The sequence below is a fragment of the Daldinia vernicosa genome, assembly GCF_022497035.1.
Source record: "Daldinia vernicosa strain CBS 139.73 unplaced genomic scaffold F5Y00scaffold_18, whole genome shotgun sequence".
NCBI lineage: Eukaryota > Fungi > Ascomycota > Sordariomycetes > Xylariales > Hypoxylaceae > Daldinia > Daldinia vernicosa.
In genome coordinates, this window is record NW_025953934.1 from 248590 (window position 1) to 270814 (window position 22225).

A 22225-nucleotide genomic window follows, 5' to 3' on the forward strand; every position below is an offset into this window, starting at 1 on the left:
TTAAATCATGAGCTCCATTTGGGCTCGGAAACCCTTCAACCTTTTTGCGACGAGCAAAAAATTAGGAGAACGTGTTTGTCGTATTTACAATCACCTCTCAATCTGGGGTTCAATTCGCTTTCCCACAAGGCCAAGTCATGATAAAGGAGTAGATTTCATTCTCGTTCTAGTCCACATCGAAATAATCTACTGTTCCAATACTTCCTTACCCTCCTGAGGGGCTTCTATCATTCATCTTATTGCACACTTTAGGCGGCAAACATCGAAATTTCGTCCCGGAACCACCTGCGTCGTCGCGCTAACTAGAAGTAGCTTCCGAAATAATATCACTATCAAGTATAGGGGGCAGATTTATTCCCAAATATAATAGCACTAAATTGTCACCTATAAATCGCGTCTATGGGGTCATCAATGGCGTTAAACGGACAAGATCCGGCTGCTCTTAAAGCAGAAACAGAAAGCCGACTTAGTACTTATTACCAAGTTGATAACGAAAGGCAGGCTTTCATTCATGTACGTCCAATGCTGGCATTCCCGTTCCTACCCCTGGATACTGGGTGAGTACTTGTTGCGCTAATACGCATCTGATAGAATATGCTCAAGAAAATCGAGGCAGATGCTAAGAAGATTAATGAACTTGAACTTGATCTAGACGATCAAAGGAAATCTCGAGCTGATTATCAGTTCAAGGCTCGTACGCTTGAGAGCGAAGTGCAGAGGATAGCACATCAACTTGTCTGTTGCGCTATCCGCTATTTTCAAGTAACATACTGGCTGACGCTTGCAGTAGAATAAGGATTCGTTTGTTGTCGTGCTAATTGATGGCGACGGGGCTAAATTTCAAGACGAGTTCTTGCGTGATCCTAGTGGCGGTGCCGAAAGAGCTGCTTTAAAGCTCAAGCATGCCGTTCGAGAGAACCTTAGAGATTCAGGAGTCTCACAAGATGACATTCCTATTCTTGTCCGGGCGTATGCTAATCTCAATGACCTGTCTAAGTCGTTACGCCTCTCGCGGATTATTGAATATGAAGAAGATATGCGCTTGTTCGCCGAACGTTTCACCAACAGTCGTGCGGACTTTGACTTCGTTAACGTTGGCAAGGGCAAGGAGAATGCCGACTCTAAGATAAGACGTACGTTCTGGCGAATGCTCCATCACATTAGTTATAACGTCATGTCTGCTTCAAATTTACTCACGTGCTTTTAGGTATGCTTAATCACTACTACAGAAACGTGCAGTGCAAGAAGATATTCCTCGCTGGGTGCTGCCACGATAATGGTTATCTACACGATCTTCGTGACTATACAGGAGCTACCGAAGATAGACTGGTGCTTTTGGAGACTACGCCCGCAGAACCGGCTTTTAGGTCCCTCGGCTTTCCTATTGTACGTTTTGACGATGTTTTCCGGTCAGAGCCGTTGGGCAACGAGACAAAGCATAGCTTTCCGAATATAACTGCTCCGCCAGGATTTCGCTCGCCCATTCAGCCGTCTGCTGCGCCCGGTCCAATTGCTCGGCCCACACAGCCTGCGCAGAGATCGGCCACGACGACCGGGTCTCCTGCTGCACAAGAACAAAGACAATCATCTACCCCTATTCCTACTACTTCTACACCCGTTTCTGTTAGTACCCCGTCGCCAATACAGCGCACTTCTTCTCCCGAGCAGCAGGGAACTGCTCCGCCACGCGCGTCAAGTGTCATCAGCTCCGGAAATGGCGGCACTTCGATCAGTTATGCCACTGCGGGTGGAGTCAACGACCTTCAAAATGTCACTGTTAAAGCACCCAAGCCTAAGAAACAACCAAGGGTTATATATTATAACGTAGATAATTATCGCATTGACCCGCCGACCCAGCATCCGCCCAGAACCCCGGCGCAGTCATCTTACCAGGCTAAGTTTCAGGCTATCAAGCCCTCGGTTTTCTGCAACGACCATTATCTTAAGGGCCGTTGCAAATGGGGTATTAGCTGCGATAAGACGCACGACGCTGAGTTAACCGGGCCGGAACTCGCCATCCACCGTTACAAAGCTCGAACCAGCCTCTGTCCTGCTGGTCCTTATTGCGTCGACTACGACTGCTATCTTTCCCACCATTGCCCTCGCATCCCGTGCACCAGAGGAGATATGTGTCCTTTCTCCCGTACCGAGAAGTGGGGAGATTTACATCTAACTAAGGAGCAGCTTCAGCCTTCGTAAGTCGTCCATTGGGGGCCGGGTCCTTGTCCTTGTCCTTGCATACATATTGTAGCTTGGCTTTCTCATTATATTATATTGAATATCGAATGTTGTGCTGACGTAAGATGCCTCACGTAGGACTAGGTGGACGGAAGGCAATGAACTTCCCGAGCATATTCTAACCTAACCCGAGCTTACACCCGAAAATGAATCTGAATCAAAGGTGGGGGAAACGAGCCCTTACGCACGTGCTGGGTTGGTGTTTTTACTACTCTTAGACGTTAAATTTTACAACAAAGTGGACAGGAGGGGTGGCCATGGCCATCTGTTCCAGCGGGGGCCGGGAGAGATGTGATGTTTGGGGTGGTATAAAAATTGCAAATTTTTTTGAGGACATGACGTATTCCTTCCTTTTGCCCTGGCCGACAAGAATAATACTATATCGGATACAGGGCGGATATCACTTACGGAATTGCGAGCAGCTAAAGCTACGAAAAAAAAGAAAGAAAAAAAGACGGAAACACCGTCGCTACCTACTTATTTAGATATATCGCATGTTTACATTATTACACATTAGCAGCAATAAACCCGACATTCATTTATTCGTACTTATTCATCGGTATGTATAATGCGTAGGTATACTCTTTTCTTTGATTATATGCCTAGGTACCTAGTCACTCGAATTCGACCAGATGCGTGGGTTAGTGGTAACCCGACGTCTTCTTCTTCTCCTTCTCCTCGTTCTGCCGCTCTTCCTCTTTGACTCTTCTCAGCTTATCCCGGCCTTTCTTCTTCCCGCTTTCCTTCCTAACGACGTCCTCCAACTCTTCTCTAAGCTTCTGCTCTAGCCTGTCTAAAATCCACTCCGCTTCCTCCCGGGGATCTAGGAGCGGGCTTCGGTGTCCGACCCAGCTCCACGGTTTTTCCGCGGGACTCGCTTCTTCTTCGCCGTCATTTTCGTTGGTACTATTGCTGTCTTCGTCGTCTGTAGAGGATCTGGGGCCGCGTAACTCCGGCGGCTGGTGCTCGGGTCGGCGGTGTTTCTCGGCGCTGCTTTCGTCCTCGCCGATGAGTCGGAGGTACCACGCCCTAGGTACTTCAAGTTAGCGCGGAAGGGGTTGGGCGCTGGTTTACCTAACGTATAGGTAGGTACTGATATATATCTAGGAATCCGTCGAAGAGCTGAGGATGAAGACTGCAACAGCTAATAGATGGAAGGAAAGGAAAGGAAAGGGAAAGAAGAGATGCGATGGCGGGGAAACGCGGAAATGGCTCGGGTTTACTGACCACTCCTTAAATGTGTACTTGCGCTCCGGCGAGTGCCGCAGGTGCTTAGTCACGCGGATTATCTCGTCGATTAGGACGAGGTGGTACTCGGCGCGGGATTTGGGGAGTTCGGTGGGTAGGCTTTCTCGGGCTACGGAGACGGAGCGTCTTGGTGAGTTTGAGTTCGTGTCTAGTCTTTGGGTGGGCAGAGACTTGCGTGAAGATGGTGATTCTCCCTTTTCAACATCCTCCTGGGCCCTCTGGTTGCTTTCTGCATTATTGATATCAGTTGAATTAGAAGCCCTCCCTTCATCTTCTTCGTCGTCATCCTCGTCATCTTTGGGCTGCTCGTGCGCTGCTCCTAAAAAGCCCGGGGGTGTTTCTTCGACATCGTAGTCCATAAACAACATGCCGCAGGACAGTTTTGACAGCAACTGCTTTATTTCGTTCTTAAAACCATAATCTCCGGGCAATATTGTGAGATTTCCGAGTAGAAGGGTACCATCTTCAATGCCCTTCACGATCGTGTCCCCCGCGTTTGATATAAGATCCGTCATAGTGGGCACGGCAAGCAGGGACCAGAATACAAAGAAGGGCTTGGCTGAATTCGACACTGGGGTGAGGTCACCATACCCGATTGTGGTCAATGCTGTGAATGAGAAATAAAAACCGTCGAAAAAGGACCATCCTTGATAGGGGTACTCGCATTCTTGGAAAATCTTGGCACCTACGACCCAGAGCAGTAGCCAAACAATAAGAGATATTGTCATAGCAGTCCATCTTTCTTTTCTTAATGCTCTGCTATATGTTAGTATTCTAGGGTAGCGCATGGATATTTGGTATTTTAATATATTCATATCGGAAGTCCTTGACATGAGGGAATGTGTGAGAGGGAGGGTTTGACCACTTACTACCACTAATTAGTATATTGATAGGATAAAGGACGAGAAAAGGGGAGAAGGGATATCCAAGAGCCCCGGTTAGGCTGCGTACATACCCGTCGTTGAACCTTACGCATGAGTTTGAATTCTTTCCGGCGGCGTTCAAATTCTGTCAAGGGAGCATTTGAAGGAGATTGGTCTGAAGCTTCGTCATCGATCGGTTCAAGGATATCACCATGTCCTTTCCGCTTGACGCGCCGTATTAATTGCCGTCGTTGCTTCTCTAGCATGCGTGCGCTGAGCCTATGCTTGCCGCGCTCAAGAATCATGCTCCGGATAGACCCGATTACCAAACCAAGGCTGATAACACCAATCAGCGCGTATGGAACGAGAAGACCACGCCCAAGGGTAGTCTGTGGGGATATTTCCCCGAAGCCAACTGTGAAGAGAGTGACGTCCGCCCAATATATAGCATCAAGGTAGTTCCAGCCCTCAATCTTGGAGAAGACAAAAGCACCTAAGAGTAGGTAGACGAGGAAGAGGATGGTCTGAAGCATCAAAGTCCTCTGGCTAGTTGTCAACTCAAAGTCCTTGCCGTAGTGCCCGGTTAGAGCGCCCCAGGCCGTGACGGCCATAAGAGAGGCAACTAAGAAGTAGAGGACAGCTGCAAACAAGCCGTAATAAAAGGCTTGAGACCAAACATATTCAATCTCCGGTTGGAGTTCTAACGGTCCAGATGCTGTAGCACACAGGGCTATGAGACATATTGCTGATATGTACCAACCGACTATCGTTATGGGTTGCGCAATCGAAAACCGCACCCTCCTCGTCATGTTTAGTAGGAGAAACATGTTCGCAACTATAGCTAGAGCTAGTTGGACGGCATTCACTGCTGTTAGCCATGGAGGGTCCTTAACATACTCTGCTTTAGTAACGTCGGACCCAGGAGGGATATGCTGCCGCCAATACTTGACAAGCGAGCATATACTGAAGGCTGAAGCTACGGGACCTAGGGTAGCAGCTATCATGGGAAACGCAGCCGACATAAACCAATAACGGCTATGAGCTTATATTAGTTAATCAGACTTAATATTTCGAATAATAAACACGCTGGTTTTCTTACCTAGGATCGAGATGAATCTTGTCATGCTTGATACCTCTCTCCCCAACCTCGTCATGATTTAAGCCATCGACAGCTTGTGAATGCTCGTCGATGCTGTTATTTAGGCCTGCATCCTCCATCTTGATGAGCGGGAGAGTACCTAGGCCCTAACTCATATTTTAGTCATAGATTTCTGGAGTGTTAAGAAGCAGTTTTGATCCATACGCCCTGCCTTGGTTGCCAACTAGATACCCGGTAAGTAAGATAAAGACGTCTAATAACCACTTCTTCTTTACCGAAGGTCTAGAATTAGATAACGAGGCCCGAGGGTCGGGTATGTCTCTACGTTTTATATATATATGTAAAATACAGCATTTATGAGAAATATACATGGCAGAATAAGAATGATACATATAGAAGTAGATAAAGGAGGGTCAGGCGCATGTCTTGATATGGATGTTTATGTGGTATGACGTCGCTTGGCATCGGGATCGCGAAGCTAAGCTTTAGGTGGATATGGAAGGATCTAGCTGCTAACCTGGTAAAGAACCCGTTGGAATGACATATGATTGGTTCTAAACCCACTAGACAAACGGTATGCAACAACTACGACTGCAACTGCCGATTTCGTATCACCTTTTTCTTATCGCTTGGCGCGTAAAAATAATCATTTTCACTTTTGTCACTTTCTATCCCAGTCACACGTTTGATGCATAACTACAACTCAAATTATATAAATTTAAAAGGACGAGACATTCTCGATTTTGGTAATAGGGCGCTGATGAGTTCATGCTTCGTGAATTCCGAGCCGTATTCCGAGCCGTAGAGGGAAAATGAGAATATGGATCTCGAGTAGGAGGTTAATATTTGCTGGCCTTCGCGGCCACAAACCAAGGTGCTATAGCGCTGTTACCAACAATGTAGAACGAGTAAATGTCCGCCTCGGCTTAACAGGCGGTATAACCATTGAGTAAGTAACTACGAAATATATATGCATCGTTGGATTTGTTAAGCCTGACTTACTTATTTATAAATGAGTAGTCTACACAATATTGCGAAGGCTTCACCACAAAGCCCCTTATTAATATATCTACCACCATTTTCAACAGCCTTCGCAGATAAACCTGCCCCGTTGCCAAAATTCATCCGGGGGCAACCGACGGCTGTGATAAACTACCGTTGGAATGGCTTCTCTCCCTTCCAGACTAGGAAGCCTGCCACGCCAACATCTACGGATGAATCGGACAAGGAGGAATTCTCTCCTATCCTGTCCTGGCCAGCTCCTATTCATGATACTTCAGCGGCCTACGACTGGATTGTCCAAAACCTCGGCCCATCTGGCTATGCGCGTCGAGACATATACCTCTACGGCTCGTATCTTGGGGCAACTCTGGCGACGTCCCTTGCTCTTACGGAAACTCATCCCCACGCGCCGGTGGCTGTTCGAGGATGCATAGCCTTGAATGGGATATACGACTGGACTAGGTTCCTCCCGGACCACCGCATGAACAATCCGCCAAAGCGAGGTACGACCTTAAAAGGATCGGTATCCCGCTCGAACGATCCCCACTTCCAGGAGCTGAAGCAGCACGTCGAGGCATTATTCGTAAGCCCAAGTGGCCTCTTCGATCCGTTTGCGAGCCCTACTCTATTCTTCCGTACTCCTGATCTTCTCGTGCCACCAAACTTCACCACATCCGCTCTCTCCCCCGAAGCATCCTCCCTAGCGAATGTATCGTTACCGAATCCGATGACGGGTGAACCAACGCTAGTCCTCACGCATCCTAGCAAAAAGCTGCTCGTCTTCCCGCCGAGAACATCCACGCTGAAAATCCCCAAGACGTTGCTGCTCTACACCAAAAAGCCCTCATCCCTGGTAAGGCTGAAGAGGGAGGACAGTTTTCAGACCCAGGCGCAAGAATTGGGATGGTTCATGAGTGGCAGAGTTAATAAAATGGGGCTGGACACACGGAATAAGTGGGATGAGTACGACAGTTGGGAGGATAGTGATGTTGGGACGGTTCGGGTTCATAATGTAGGGCCTAGTTCTGGGGACTATGCACTGAATAGTAAAGGGGAGGAATTGGCTGCGACTTGGCTGGAGGATCATACTAGTTAGCAGGTGAAAGTACATAAATCTCGACTCCTACACTACGCGAAAGTCTGGTAGATTCTGTGCTGGTCCTAACGTATAATCGCAACTCGTAGATGAGGTCTATGGCATCTAAGGGGGTTGGTTTGACGATGTGCTATCCGAAGTAGATGAGATCCCTATTTGATCCCTAGTTGCCTACCTACTTACTAAGACAACTACGCCATTGCCATCCATTGCCAACAATACACTATCACTCTAAACATTCAAAGGCGCTATGCTGCTATGGACCTAATGTAAGTTGTAAGTTGTAAGTTAGTTAAACACGCGCTAAAGCACGAGACCACAAACCAACCATCGTCTTCCGTCCAATACCGCACTAACCTCTCTAAGCAACAAGTCCCCACACCTTAGCATTCAGCGCTAAACCTAAACCTATATAAAGCCATATAACGGGCAATCTTTCAACAACTACTAGGGTCTGATGGTCTAGTGGTAGGATTCTCGCTTTGGGTTCATTCGAAATGAGCGCAAACTTGCGAGAGGTCCCGGGTTCGATCCCCGGTCAGACCCTGCTTTTTGCATTTTTCTTCTACTTCCTATAATTTACATAGTATAACGGACGCTGGAAAAATACAACCTTTTTTTTTATGTTTTGCTTTATGGATGGGTGGATGGGTGGTGGGATTGGCAGTTGATTGCGTCGATGCTACGTGATTGACAAGGTTCAATGCAGAATACCCGGGACGCTTCGTGGGGTAGATGCATATATTTTTTACCGTTTGCCGCGTACTCGCATTATATCACACTCTACATAATAGATATCGCACAACATTTCAAGACCACTTCATCGCCGTAGTCTCTTTAACAGAGGTATATATATATATATATTCTTTCTAATCAACATATGAGGGTATATGTATAATACATATAAACCGTAGCTTTCAGCTGCCTACCTCATATATACCTACTCCATGCCATATGTCCACGCCGTATATATGTGTATATGTGTACCTACCTATCCATGTAATGCATGTATATATCCATCTAATCGGTGCTTTCATCCGTAAACCACATTGTATGTATCGCATGATATCTACCTCTAAAATGCATAGCAATACAAAATTCTCTTGTATGAATGAGATGGGATATGATGCAGGGGTATGTAGGTACCTATGCAAACCTCCCCTCTACCTCCACGCCCACCATGCTTTCTTCTTCTTCTCATTGTACCCCTCCTCGCGAACATTGTGCTGCCCGACGATCGTTAGGAACACTTGGTCGAGCGTCGTCGGCGTGCACGAGAAGTGCTCGATGCCGAGCTCCTCCTTATGCTCCTCCAAGATCACGATAAGCCGGCCCACTGCACTGCCGGTGCCTGCTACGGCGCTTGCTGGTATAGAAAATCGCATCTGTCCGTGGTATGTCTTTTGCTCTATCTCTGCTCCCGGCCATCTGTCTGCGACCCATTGCCTCACCCGCTCCATCTCCTCGGGTGTCGAATGCGGCGCCGATTTACTAACTAGATGCACGTGGAGGGCATCACCGAACCGCTGGCGTAGATTCTCTGTCGTTCCCATGGCGAGCATACGCTTAGCTAGTATACCGGCACGGTTCGCAAGCGCGTCAGCTTCCTCCATGCTATGCGTGGTGAGAAGGATCGATCGACCGGGTACGATCGAATGCAATGTCCGCCACATTATTCGCTTAGCTGCAGCGTCGAGACCAGAAGAGGGCTCGTCGAGGAGGACAACACTAGGATTACCCATCAAAGCGATACCGAGGGATAACTTCCTCTTGTTTCCGCCGGAAAGCGCATGCGCCATACGAGTCGAAAAGGCCTCGAGACCCACGGCGCGAAGAACAGCCCGAACGTTATGGTCGACGTCAGGGATACCCCTAATACGGGCATAGAAGCGTAGATGCTCGAGGACCGTCATCGAATCGATGGCATCGAATTGAGGACATACGCCCAAATGGGATCGAGCTTCAGCACGGCGACGGCTTACAGACGTATTCTCGACGAGAACATCACCTCCGTTGTAGCTAGGCTGGATATCGCCGCGGATTAACGAGATGGTCGTGGACTTTCCAGCACCATTGGGTCCCAATAGCGCAAAGACCTCGCTGTGCTGGACGCCGAACGTTACATTATCAACAGCCGTATTTTTACCGAACGTCTTTGTTAAGTGTAACACCTGGAGACCATCGCTCCCCTGAGGCGTGCTAGTTACGCGGACAAGTTCGTTGGCGATTTCTTCGTCTGAAGCAGCAGGATCATTAGAGGATGGCGGCGTCTTTTGCGTGAAGCGGTTGAGTAGACTACTTCCCGACCCGCTGTCGTGCCATAGTAGGTAACCGAACAAGAGGATCGACTGTATAATCAAGTACAAAATCGGACCACCGTAAGCAGTTATGGCGCCCGGGTTGCTCTGTATTTGGTCCCCGTCGCACGTTACCGAGAAAAGGTTGAGGGCGACAAACATCGTTCGAACGACTGAACCGATGGGTACGAAGGCCGATATAACGAAATGGGCAACGAGTATAGACGAATCAATAAGAATAACAGGTGAGTATGTGAGAACGCAAAGATATGCAATCAAGTAGATCAGAAACCCGACTGCCTGACCGGCTGCCGAGAAAGCATATGTTGACAGCTGATTGTTGCTGAATAGAGATATAACGTATGAGAGCAAAGTAGACGCCAAGCCGTATAGCATGAAAATGAGAAAGAGGTAAGGGACGTGGTACCAAACATCAGAAGATGCAGCAAATGCGGCGGTGGCAAGCCCGGATGAGACAACGACAATCGCAAAGTCGAATAGCGTATAAGAAGCCCAGAGCGGCAGTGAGCGCACTCCGTTCGAGTACTGTAATCCTCGGACGTTTCGACGTCTCTCTATGTTTGGGTAAAGGCCAAAGAAAGCGGGATATATGGACATGGCCAAGCAAAAGTAGATCAGCAGCTGCAAAGAATCTCCGGTCGACGGCGCCCAAGGGGTATCGAACGGCGCGTAAGTCGTGGCAATGCTAAAGTTGGCTAGCATAGTATCTAAAGCGTTCAGCGCGAAGACCGAGGTAAGGACATCGCCGCTATCTGCTTGGTAGGAAATAGTAGGTGCAGAATTAGCATCCCCAAGCCACCACCCACCTGGCGTGATGTTCTTTCGCATCGTTACCATAAAGTTATTAAACTCATCTAGCGAATCGACCAGATGTAAATTCCCCATGAACGACGTAAGTGGATTCAACGCTGCTCCGGTCGAATTGTCTGCTCTGATTTGGAGCTGGCTTAGGCTCTGATTCTGGCTTTCACTTGGAAGGACAGGAGCGAAAAGCCTCACTAGCGTCTCGTTACTAAATTCTGAAGACGGGCCGGCGACTAGCCACAGGTTGTCATATAGACTCGTTGAACCGGATGAATCGGCATACTGTTGATCAGCCGGATTACATCCAACTGGGTGTTGATCCGTGACGTAGAGAGCTGTCAGAGCCGCCGCTATTATCGGAATCAGGAGGGCCGCCACGTAAGGAAACCAGTTTGTCTTAAAGATAGTGCACCGTTTCATAAACAGTACTCCTGTCTGCCTCAAATAGCCAATTGGGTGTCCTGACAGCAGCTCTAATCTGTCCTTCTCAAGCTCATTTCCAATACTATCCTCGGTGCCCACTTGCTTGTCGCTAGCAACTTCAGCAGAGGATGAGCTCTCTTCTTGTCTAATGGCATGCTCACCTCTGACTTCCTCAGCTACCTGTAGGAAGACGTCTTCGATAGTAGGGTTAGAAAATTTGTAGTCGTGAATTCCTGCGGACTCGAGAGAGCGTATGACATCTGCAGCAAGGCTAGACGTTGGCGCAATATAGCTAATCACGTCGAAACCCATCTTGCGGGTCACATTTTCGATTTCTGGCGGATTCTTGATCTCTCTAGCGTTAAATACGTGGACCCGATATCCGGCACCCAATCTCTCTTTGAGTTCGACAGAAGACCCTTGGGCGCGCAACGTGCCTTTGGAAAGAATAGCAATATGATCGGCAAGCAGATCGGCTTCGTCGAGGAAATGGGTAGTGAGGATGATGGTTCGTTTTCCACGCTCGGCTAAAAGGATGTCCCAAATTTTGCGCCGGGAAAGAGGGTCAATTCCGGACGAAACCTCGTCGACACAGCAGACGGCGCTCCCACCAGTTAACATCATTCCAAGTTGTAGCTTTCGTTTCTGGCCACCTGACAGGGTCTTGGACAAAGCTTTAGCTTTTGGCGCAAGGTCTACCGCCACCACCAAGTCGTTGATCTCTTGAGAAGACGCAATGTTATTAGGGGACTTTAGCTTATTGAAGATCCGGATGTGTTCTTCGACGGTCAACTCATCCCATAAGACATTCTTCTGCGGCGCAATACCTAGCCCTCCTGTTCCATCGATTGTGATACCACCACTAGTCATCTTACCAATGCCAGCAATGGAATCGAGCGTCGTACTCTTTCCGCTACCATTAGCGCCGAGTAAAGCCAGTATTTGTCCCCTTCTTGCGGTGAGTGTCAGCTTATCAACGGCCACAACTGGATCTTTCGGCGCCGATTTAAGGGGAAGCAATCGATTGAAAAAACTAGGATAATATATTTTCGTGAAGCCCTCCAGGCGAACGGCGTCAGCCGGTGCTGTATCTGCGCTTTGCCCTTGAAGAATCGTACGCCCCTTGGTGGTCGTGCCGTGGAGCACGCGTTCGAGATAAGCCCCAATGGCGGGATAGGCGATGATCTGGATAGCGAGGAATATCCAGAAAACATAACCAGGTATGTTCCATGGATTATTAGGGGGGTTCTTCAATAAATCGGCTGGATATGATAATCTTTCATATCGCGCTATATATGTCATAAACCATACAAAGTTACAGGGTGTCTATAATAGCGCAAGGTTAGCAATTATTCGCTTAGACTTGAAATGCCAAGGCAAGTGACGGGGAAATAATTAACTACAAGAAACACATACGAAGAGTAAACTCAGGACTGCGACGGTGGCAGTACTAGGCGATGTCAGAGTTTGAGCTAAGATTGCCAGCAGAATATACGCTATCGTCGTCACAACACCTGACAGCTGTGATTTATTGAAGAACGCGCCACCAAGGATAGAGAGAGAAGCCAAGGCGAGTCCGATAAGGATGAAGTAAAGAAGTACGATGGCGACGCTCGTATCTGCCCAGACTCCTCGCGCAATTATGATTGAGCCAATTACCCATCCCGGAAGATAGACTGCGGTAAAGGCAATATGGTAGGAGAGGAGTCTTGCGACCTGAGGTTCCCATCGGTACTTGGTGGGCATCATGGCGTCTAGCAACTGAGACATACCTATTTCTCTTTCGGTCGCCATGTGGCCTGTCATATGGTAACATATTCCGATAACGACGACGAAAAACGATACGCTCAGGAAGTTTGTTAATGCTGACTGGTAGTTACGTCGAATCCGTGCGGCCCGTTCCTCTTGAGTTTCCGGAGTGTACGGGTACTCGTCTATAATGTCCGGGATCCGGGACTGGCCGCCGGTGTTAGTAGAAACGTCCGAGATTGCGGCATCTACGGCCCGCTGCAAGGGAAGAGTGTAGATCTGAGCGCTATTATCGTCCCGCGTTACATCAATCTTCGATCCCAACTCGCCATCTGCTCGAAGCGTATAATTCCATATCCCCCCTTCGCCTTCGGACGGGGAGGAATAGAATACTACGGCGCCGTAACAAGACGATACGCCGCGCAAGGAGCTCCGGCACGCATAAGACAACTCGGACAAACTCGATAACCTCGACGCATTCTTCCCGGCCCCGGTTACCGTTTCTGAAAGTGTATCGATAACACGCTCGATATCACCACCGACGAAACCACTGTTTACAAAAGCAACCGTATTACGATTCGTTTCGGTCGCAGCAGCAAGTCCGTTCTGTAGTGACCTGATAGCGCGGGAGTCTCCAATGCCATAAACAGCCGGGGGTACGAATAAATTTCGCGCAAAGGTAAGAAAAGCCGCCAAAAGGACAGGAAGGATAAGCGCTCTTATGATAGTCGCGAACTGATGGCGGAGGACGATGATCTTGAGGTTCTTGGCTGTCAAGGTCCACGTCTGTCGCAAGAAAGCCATTGTCGTCGATGGCGGCGAATAGACTCGCAATCTATCTCGTCTCGAGAGGAAGTAAAAACGTCCTATCGAAAGGCGGTCGAGTCGAATTGAAGGCCGGCGTCTGCTGACAGATCCGCGTCGTAAGGAATAATTTTTATCGCGCCATGTAAGATGCGCCAGGCAGTTAATGTATCTATCTCCCGTAAACGTAGGAAAAGACGGGAAAGTCGGGGAATGGACAAAGGATAGAAAGTGAATTTGAGTATATATTTCTGTATAGAATGGTAATAATATCAAAGCAAGCACTAAGCCTCCTAAATCCTTACGCAAGAAAAAACATCAAGAACCAAACCCGCCTGAATCGTATAGCCTCGTTCAGACCAGACGTTGCACGATCTACCCCCAGACTCACGACCTCTCAATGGTATGTAAAAGAAATCGGCATTTGGATTGGTCCGAACGTCCCGGAATTTCGTATGTACCTAATGTATAATAGGTACAAAGAGTGGCAGTGCTTCTAAGCCGTGATAACCGGCTAATGGGATCCCGATGAAAATTTATGTAGCTGCCTACCTCCGTAGGCCCTGTAACTTGCACTTGCAACGCCGAGAATCTAGGTTAAGGTACTTTAGGTAATGAATGCCGACGCCCGATTGAAACGGCCCCGCTTAGCTCATCTCAAACCTTAAAAGTTTCTACTTTCCAAGATCCACTAACTTAATTGAGCCATTTCTAAACTGGAACTAATAGATTTCAATACCGTATGGTTCGTATCAAGATACATGTCCAACATATGTAAAAGGTAATACTTCCGAGGAGTGAGAAAACTGCAGCACGATGTGTATTCCCTTTGAGCAAACACCACGTTCTCGCCAAGTCCCAATTCGCCAATTTCGATGCAGAGATATGCTGCAGATTCCCGCAACAGGCAGCAACATACCTAATATAGGAGGTACATATGTAGTATATGGAAAATATGTGCATATGTAGGTACCTACAATGTAATGCATCCTGTGCATCCTACCTACATACAATTACATGCATCATGTTACGCCGCGGACGAATAAACGAGCCATATAGAAATGCCGCGTCGACTCATACATAACCCGTTGAAAAGAATGACGAAAGGCGTCTCAATAATTACCTCTTAACCAACAGGTAAATATACCTAATAACAATGTCGGGCCACAACAGGTGTCGTATTTCGTATCATTGCACTTACATACCAAGACGCCAACATCTCCCCCAAGAGCATCGCCTCCTCCTGATGGAAGATGCGCACGTTAAACCCCTGCCATGGGGCCTGCAATGCGGCTGCTTACTCGTCCGTTGCTGTAGGTGCAGGATTGAGATCGGCGGGCTACTTCGGTCCAAGGCTGGCTGGATCTGACGACAAAACCTAACCCATACCTGTACTTTACAACCTTACTGTATTATATCTCTATCTGCCAAGGTAGCTAGTCGCGTAAACGTTTAAAGGCCGCATAATTTGTATTGAGCCCCAGGCTTAATCGGCCATGAAGCCACCAGCGTAGTCGTCATCTATCATAAAGCCTCCAGCTTCATCGCTGTCATCACTTTGCTGTGCCGCGTCCTCCATGTCCGGCTCCTGTGCTACCCCTTTTCCCTTATCGACGTCGGTAGTATCTGGATTCTGGGTTTCCTCTTCAGAGTCAACACCTTCCCAGATCCGTTGCCGAACCCTAAGGCCCCTCAAGAATAATTTCCAAGTCTTGAGAGCTTCGCGGGCCCGCAATTCCTTCTCTATGTCGGCTTCCCGGTCTTGAAGACCTGTAATCACAGCCCGGACAGCCTCCTCATGTTCTGCGGCAACAACCACCCCGTATAGGACGGCTGTGCCTTGTCTACCCCTAAATTGAAAGCCAGTAAGGGCGGGAGCATAGTCCACCCCCAGTATGAAGGCAGCTCGGGCGCCGAGCTCATCAGCCACGTAGGCGCCGCCTTCCGGAACCATGCCGGGCACGTAAATATCTAAATTTCCAAATCGGTTCTTCGGCACTCGCCCGTTGACAACCGGGGGATGTTTGAATTGTACCGTCTGATTGATTGTGAATATTGGTGTTCCGACTGTCCCGTCGGGATCCCCATCCTCCTCGTCATCAAATGAATCAGTCTTCTGTTTTGCACGTTTAGGTAGGAATTTAGCAGGTATCTCATTCGGGAGAACCTCCCTGCCCATTCGATACCACTTTTCCCTACTACGAGCAATCTGTACATCCTTACGCCTGTAGATTTTCTCTAGGGGTCCGTTACTACCAGCCCCTATAGTTCCTGACGCAGAAGCACCAGGCACAAGTACCTCGTTCCGCCTAAAGTGTCGTTCAAGCGCATATATAGGATGGTCCTTAAAGTCAGCAATGTTACGGGGCATCGGCTCCCGTAACTCAGCGGCTGTCAATTCGTTATTCTCAATCTGATCTAAGTCTGAAGTGAACCCGCGGGAAAAAGCCCTAAGAACTTTCCGCCACCACCTTTCACCAGTAGCCTCTGCGCTTTCGATTCGCATCTTTCTTGTTTTCGCGTTGAACGCTTTCGCATAGCGGCGAGTTACATCTTTTGCCGTGCCATCAGCTTCAAAGGCAACAACATAGGTCATACAATTTTCTCGGTCAGAAGCTGGGGGTTCCATTTTCTGAGGTTTCCAGAACGAGTCTGTCACTAATGGGTCGACGGGCTGCCATTTCTGGTGGGCTTCGTCTAGAACTTCAACCCAATAGACAGGATGGCGTGATTCCCGGATCTTTTTAGGCACAGGAGGAGCTTCGCGAGATGAACTAGCAGTATGAACTGTAGGAACCTGGAAAGCCATAGCGTTCGGATGCCCTAACCGCCTGCGGATTGGGCAAACGACCTCATCTGGTGAATTGGCCGTATTATTATTATCATTATTATTTGCAGCATTCTGTTGCATCTGTGCATATCGCGCTGCGATGGATAGCTTTCCTTCCGGTTTTGGCGGTTTTCCTAAAGGAGGGCCTCCGGAAGAAAAAGCAAGAGGTTGAAGGGAACACACGAGCCTGGCTTCAACCCCAGCGCTGCGGAGAAGTGCACAATACAATTGTGCGCCGACATCACGCGAGCCACGGAGAGATTTTGCCGCTTCTCGGAAATCTGGCTTTTCTCTAGATGATTCTACATCGTCTGGGAGCTTGTACTATGAAGATGAATTAGTCTACTCTCCATAATAATAGAAATCAGGTGGGCGTACGCCTTTAAGATGCTCTTCATTCTCAGCCCAAAGCGCCCGGCGAAGTCCTCGCTCGGTGATCTGAAATTTTGTTTTATACATGGTTCCCACTTGCTCCAGACCATCCTTAAGGGATTGTGCCCGTCCGAATTGAGTAAGCTGGGTCCCTGGGTTGAGATATTTGACCATTTTCTTGGTCAGGTGTGTTCGTAGCGTGTCCTGAACGATAGCATCATTGCACCACCGATTTCTACGAGCGACATGGGCTAAGAGGCAGAGCAGATGCGTCTTATGTATTTCAATTCGACGATCTTTTTCTGCCCTGCTAATCGGCTTTCGCCGATCAACAGTCTTCTGGGCGCCTCTAGCTGTCTGCGTCGAGAAGTCAAGAACCAAATCCTTATTGGCATCTTTAGCACCTTCGGTATTATTTAAGTTCGGAGGTACCGAGAAATCGACATCTTCAAATTGTATATCATCGTCATCTTCTTCTTCTTCTTCTTCTTCATCCGAATCTCTATATACCGTCTGAATGGTTGCGGCTGGTAAGGGCACATCCTCAAACTGTATACCCTCTTCATCGTCTACATCCTCAATCTTCGGCGTTATCTCCGGGGGATTCGGTTTCTTGGGTGGTTCTTCATTTTTCTGGCCGGGTCGCCGCCTTTTTAATGGCCGCTCAGGTAAGGGCGCATCAGGCTGGACATCGGCTTCGACAAGCATTTGGCGATATATATCCGGAACATTAGAGCGCCTCGCACTGGACCTCGTCTGTCGGGCGGACCCAGAGGCCGTCGTCGTGTTCGTCGCATGATTTCTAGATGCTGCACGCTTCCTTCCGGCCATCAGATCAGAATAGAATCATAAATTATGATATATTACCTAAAGTAGCGAATTAAATGGATGTTAAACGTGAGCGTTATATCGGCAGCAACAAATATAATAATAGTTGGGGATGCATGGTGCCATTGCAAGTTAATCCCCTTACAAATGCTTTACATAGGCAGAAAAGTGCCTGAGCTTAACGTAAGTGTTCGGCATTTAGTTGCATCCGCGATCGAGGGGCAGGAATGCGATGTGCCAATCTCGAAAGCACGTGACTTTATGGTTTCGCGTTTAATGGGAACTATAAATTATAATAGGTTACCTAGGTACCTCTTTCTACCTACTTTACATACATATCATCACTTGTCGCTTTCTGCAGATTGATATCCACGGCATACATCTTGGGGTACCTAAATGTAACACTATTGCAGGTTACATTTAGTTCGATTTAGCTTAGTTATATGGTATTTACCTCCTACTCTTCGTTTGCTTTATCTCAAGAGGCTTTATTCACAGTTGAAGAGGCTATAACGCAGCAATACCTTTTATCATATATTCGTTAGGGACTTCTACAAAGTCTCGCATCAAGTTCTGCGCGTTCCCAGGTGCTAGCTACCTATCTTTAATTCCTAAGTCTACTTGTTTGCTACCCTTAACTACCAGCGGAACGACTTGTTGAAGAAGCAGAAGTAGAAGCTATAGCTAGTGCTTCAGCTGCGTCTTCGGCCTCGGCCATCTCTCTCGCTTCTTGAAGGAGCCTATCCCAGCATTCATTACACATCCCCTCATTCCATTTGATGACAACTTTGTCCACCTCACCTCTAGGTCCTAAGCATCTCTTGAACAATTCAGCACATGTCTTAGGCTGTATGAATCCCCAACAGGAGCAGCCGTACCAGCGCTGATATAGCTCCTTGCACATCGTCCGGAGGCGATATTGGAAAAGGGGCGAATTATAGATGAGAATGAATGATACTATAATAACTCGAGTATTATAGTTCTTCTCGTGGCAAGACGGTGTAACCTCGGACGTTAAATTCGCAAGCCTCAAAATACTGTTGAGTAGAACTCGGAAACTTAGATGTTCGATACCTGTCTTTCGTTTCAATTCCCTCCACTGTCAATCAACAATAAGTATTGGATGATCGAGAACCCTCTTTGGCTGTCTAATAACAGCGTCGATCACTTAGAAGTTGTCGGGTTGTTAACTCGCCAACATCGCAATGTTGGCGTCGCGTCCTGCCGTTCCGATGTTTTGAAGAATCTGTTTATAGCGATGACTCTAGTTGTCTAGTAACAACATGATCATGCTAGCAGGAATAAATGGACTTGAAACTTGGTGAGACCATAAAATAGCCGAATAACGAAACAAAGGAACGCGAGTTTCCGTGGCTTCGTGACTTCGTGACTTCGTGGCTAAATGGGACAACGTTCATGAGACAGAGATGTTTTGCGCACTGGATCAGATCACCAACGTATTTCTACGATACTTGCAGCATTCAGGGCTCCTATAGCCCCCGCTGTGGCTTGCTGTCAGAATCCCGGGAACCATACCCAAAACTACCTACGTTCGGCTGGACGACACAGCTGCACAGCTGCTCAGCTGCTAAATTACATACTAGAAGGCCCAAGGACGCGAGGCATTTTTAAGGGGATCGAGATCTACTTCCCTCGTCAACATGGTCTAACCTGTCACAATCCGGCCTTGGCACAAAACGGTGAAGCATCGGGAAGATCATTCATTTACCTACATATACACATGTATGTACATATATTTATTATGTCAAGGCAGTTCGAGAAGGTTCCATAATCAGACCTTTCTTGCATTCAACTGCCTTGCCCGCATGAACGTCGGCGGATCAAATTAGCCGCATGCAACCCTCCAACATCTTTATCAGCCTCAATACATATATCTCAACCTTTACACTTCCCTAACCTACTATACTAATGAAGGACACCGAGAGGGTATGCTGGAGGAATATTAGAGATATCTGGGTGCACCTTCGGTACCGAAACATAAGGATTCGTCGGGACGGTATCGTTTGCGAACGCTGGCGTCTTGCGCAATGGTCGAAGGCAAGTAAAGTGATTAGCAATGTTAAGCAGCTTCTCCTCGCTGAACGGAAGGCCTAATATCTCCATTCCGATGGGAACACCGATCGGCGCATCCAGAGATGGTTGCGAGAATCCGACCGGAACAGCGACCACGGGGACGCCGGTCAATGCAGCAAGAATACCATTACGTCCAGCCTGGGACGGCGAGCCGATTTTGACTACGAGATTCTTCTGCTCCGGGTAGATGACAGCATCGAGCTTATTGCTGATGAATGTTTTATTAACTGCAGCTTTGAGGTCATCTATCCCTTGCTTAGCCGTTGTATATCCCGGATCAGTTGGCGACCCAATCCTGGAGTTGTTTATGAAGCTGTATTGAGCAGGAATAACCAGAAAATTTCCACTCTCATATACCTCGTCCCAAGTAGTCGGTCTATCCCCGGTAAGGCTCGGACTAGACAGGTAATTATTTAGTGATTCTTTGAATTCGTATTGCTGGACATCTAAATCGGCTAGTGATGATGCGTTGTAGATTGATTCTGTCACATTGATGATTTCGACACCCTCTGATTTGAGGAAGTCGATGGTGCTTTCCAAGGCGTCGATTACCGGAGTCGTCTCATCTGATACCGTGTGGTTCCAGAATCCATCCAACAACCCAATTCTAAGCCCATTGAGACTTCCGTCGTCTAAACCTCGTGTATAATCTATTCCTCTGGCCTCCGGTGGAACAAGAAGAGTGGCGTTGTCAGCTTCGTCAGCACCGACGCTCGCCATTACGGTTAGTGCAACCGCAAGGTCTCGGATACTTCTTGCGATTGGCCCAATAGTATCCTGTGTGAAGCTGACGGGCATTATACCCGTTCTCGATATAAGCCCCCGAGTTGGACGCACGCTGACGAGATCATTCGCGCTTGCCGGACTACGGAGACTGTTGACAGCATCCGTACCTGTGCCAAAGACTGCGAAACTAGTTGCAATTGCAGCACCGGTGCCACCACTACTACCTCCCGGAGTCCGGGTTTGATCGTATGGGTTTACCGTCTGTCCTCCTAGAGAGGACACTGTGAGGCCCTCCAGCGCCACTATTCCAGTCTCGGTCAGCATAGTTACAATACATAAATTCATATGTTTTGTTTGGAATCTAGGGGACACGTACTTTCATGCAAATTCGTTTTACCTAGAATCACAGCGCCTTCTTTTTTAAGTGCCTTGACGGAAGGGGTATCGACGATGGGGCGGTTACCAGCCAAACCAGCACATGACCCTGTCGTGTTCGTGCCTATAGCGTCATAGTTGTCCTTCAGCAAGACAGGAACACAGAGGAGCTTGCCTGCTAGGTCGCCGGCGGCAAGTTTCTTGTCTAACTCATCTGCTGCGAAGAGAGCATCAGGGTTAAGACTAACGATCGCATTGATATTCGGATTAAATTTCTCAATACGGGAAAGGAAAGAAGACACCACAGTACGGCAAGTAGCCGACTTCGTGACGAGCGCAGTCCGTACGCTCTCAATTGTCGACTCTAGAGGTTCAAACGCTTCAGTGTGAGCGTAGACAGCCTGCGTCCCAAGGAAGAATGCTCCGAGCATCCAGATTGTTACAGACACTCGGGCGCGTAGTAGGCTACGAGTAGCTGACGTGAAGTATTTCATGCTGCCCAGTCTTCCCCGAGGAAGTTAACTTGCATATAAATATCTCTCAAACTTGATCGATACCTTTGCTAAACTGGGGTTTATATAGGCTCTTCACAATACATGATCAAACCCCCCAAGATACAGAGGTTATCAGTTTGCTAGAATCATTTATGTGGAACTTCTGGGTCTAAACATCATCCCGAACCCAAAATCACGAGATATATTTTCAACTGTATTTTGCCATAGTATTTCGAGTGTCCTGATACTTTTCTCTTTCAAGTAACATCTCCACCAAATAACATTGAACATCCTAGGTTAGGTAGCTACTTGTATGCGGGCTTTTGGCTCTTGGGTTGCACAAACAGCAATTCGGTTTCTCGACTATACTCTCACATAATACGGGTAATATTTCTCGCGAGCAAATCAAAAGAGCGATATCGCCTTTCGAGCGGATGTTGGTTGAAAGTTTATATTATTCCGAGTCACATTGACATTTCCAGTTCACCGAAGGCGGTATATAAAGTGCAGCTACGATATATTCGAATTCCTAACAAGTTACCTACCTAGGTACCCGTTAGTAATATCAGCAGACTTATCAATACTATTAGTTAGGCAAGTTGGAATTCATAGAGACCAATGAGGTCTCTTTAGCCTTGGGCTGGTTCTTAACCTACCTCTCACCTAATACCGTGTCCGTTTGCAAATGTGTAATGGCTGGGGATTTACGCAAACGCCTTTCTATGTCGTGTACCCGGGGTTTTGGGAAGACGGGTTACTTAGGTACTAAAGGTAGCCTATCAAGAGAGATAAATTCATGGCCGATCGATATTTCCCAAGCTATAATCAGCTCTCGTTATTACGTAGAGTACGGCGTCTCTTC

At 47.8% G+C, this 22225-nt stretch overlaps 6 protein-coding genes and 1 non-coding gene across 7 annotated transcripts; 3 read left to right on the plus strand and 4 right to left on the minus strand.

The window, feature by feature from the left end:
* The first annotated feature begins 26 nt into the window (after nt 1-26).
* On the plus strand, nt 27-2780 carry F5Y00DRAFT_234740 (uncharacterized protein). The gene is made up of 5 exons (XM_048007464.1): nt 27-513; nt 592-735; nt 791-1133; nt 1208-2195; nt 2317-2780. Exons 1-5 carry the CDS (start codon nt 400-402, stop codon nt 2363-2365), a joined length of 1638 nt encoding a protein of 545 aa, XP_047865689.1. The 5' UTR covers nt 27-399; the 3' UTR covers nt 2366-2780.
* F5Y00DRAFT_234750 (voltage-gated potassium channel) lies at nt 2773-5851 on the minus strand. The gene is made up of 4 exons (XM_048007465.1): nt 5449-5851; nt 4444-5384; nt 3466-4243; nt 2773-3267 (listed from the first exon to the last, which is right to left on the minus strand). Exons 1-4 carry the CDS (start codon nt 5565-5567, stop codon nt 2880-2882), a joined length of 2226 nt encoding a protein of 741 aa, XP_047865690.1. The 5' UTR covers nt 5568-5851; the 3' UTR covers nt 2773-2879.
* A 212-nt stretch (nt 5852-6063) lies between these two features.
* On the plus strand, nt 6064-7811 carry F5Y00DRAFT_49990 (uncharacterized protein). The gene is made up of 2 exons (XM_048013734.1): nt 6064-6397; nt 6469-7811. The coding sequence occupies exons 1-2, from the start codon at nt 6261-6263 to the stop codon at nt 7544-7546; spliced, it is 1215 nt and encodes a 404-aa protein (XP_047865691.1). The 5' UTR covers nt 6064-6260; the 3' UTR covers nt 7547-7811.
* Nucleotides 7812-7997: 186 nt separating this feature from the next.
* F5Y00DRAFT_t67 lies at nt 7998-8092 on the plus strand. The gene has a single exon. It is a non-coding gene; the product is annotated as a tRNA-Pro (tRNA).
* A 290-nt stretch (nt 8093-8382) lies between these two features.
* Nucleotides 8383-14206, minus strand: F5Y00DRAFT_234754 (P-loop containing nucleoside triphosphate hydrolase protein). The gene is made up of 2 exons (XM_048007466.1): nt 12508-14206; nt 8383-12417 (listed from the first exon to the last, which is right to left on the minus strand). Exons 1-2 carry the CDS (start codon nt 13642-13644, stop codon nt 8710-8712), a joined length of 4845 nt encoding a protein of 1614 aa, XP_047865692.1. The 5' UTR covers nt 13645-14206; the 3' UTR covers nt 8383-8709.
* An 865-nt stretch (nt 14207-15071) lies between these two features.
* On the minus strand, nt 15072-17893 carry F5Y00DRAFT_50010 (Rad4-domain-containing protein). The gene is made up of 2 exons (XM_048013736.1): nt 16853-17893; nt 15072-16798 (listed from the first exon to the last, which is right to left on the minus strand). Exons 1-2 carry the CDS (start codon nt 17675-17677, stop codon nt 15131-15133), a joined length of 2493 nt encoding a protein of 830 aa, XP_047865693.1. The 5' UTR covers nt 17678-17893; the 3' UTR covers nt 15072-15130.
* Nucleotides 17894-19600: 1707 nt separating this feature from the next.
* Nucleotides 19601-21300, minus strand: F5Y00DRAFT_252667 (amidase signature enzyme; the record flags this gene model as incomplete). Its single annotated transcript, XM_048009956.1, has 2 exons — nt 19601-20796; nt 20871-21300. The coding sequence occupies 2 exons, from the start codon at nt 21298-21300 to the stop codon at nt 19601-19603; spliced, it is 1626 nt and encodes a 541-aa protein (XP_047865694.1).
* Nucleotides 21301-22225: the final 925 nt, after the last annotated feature.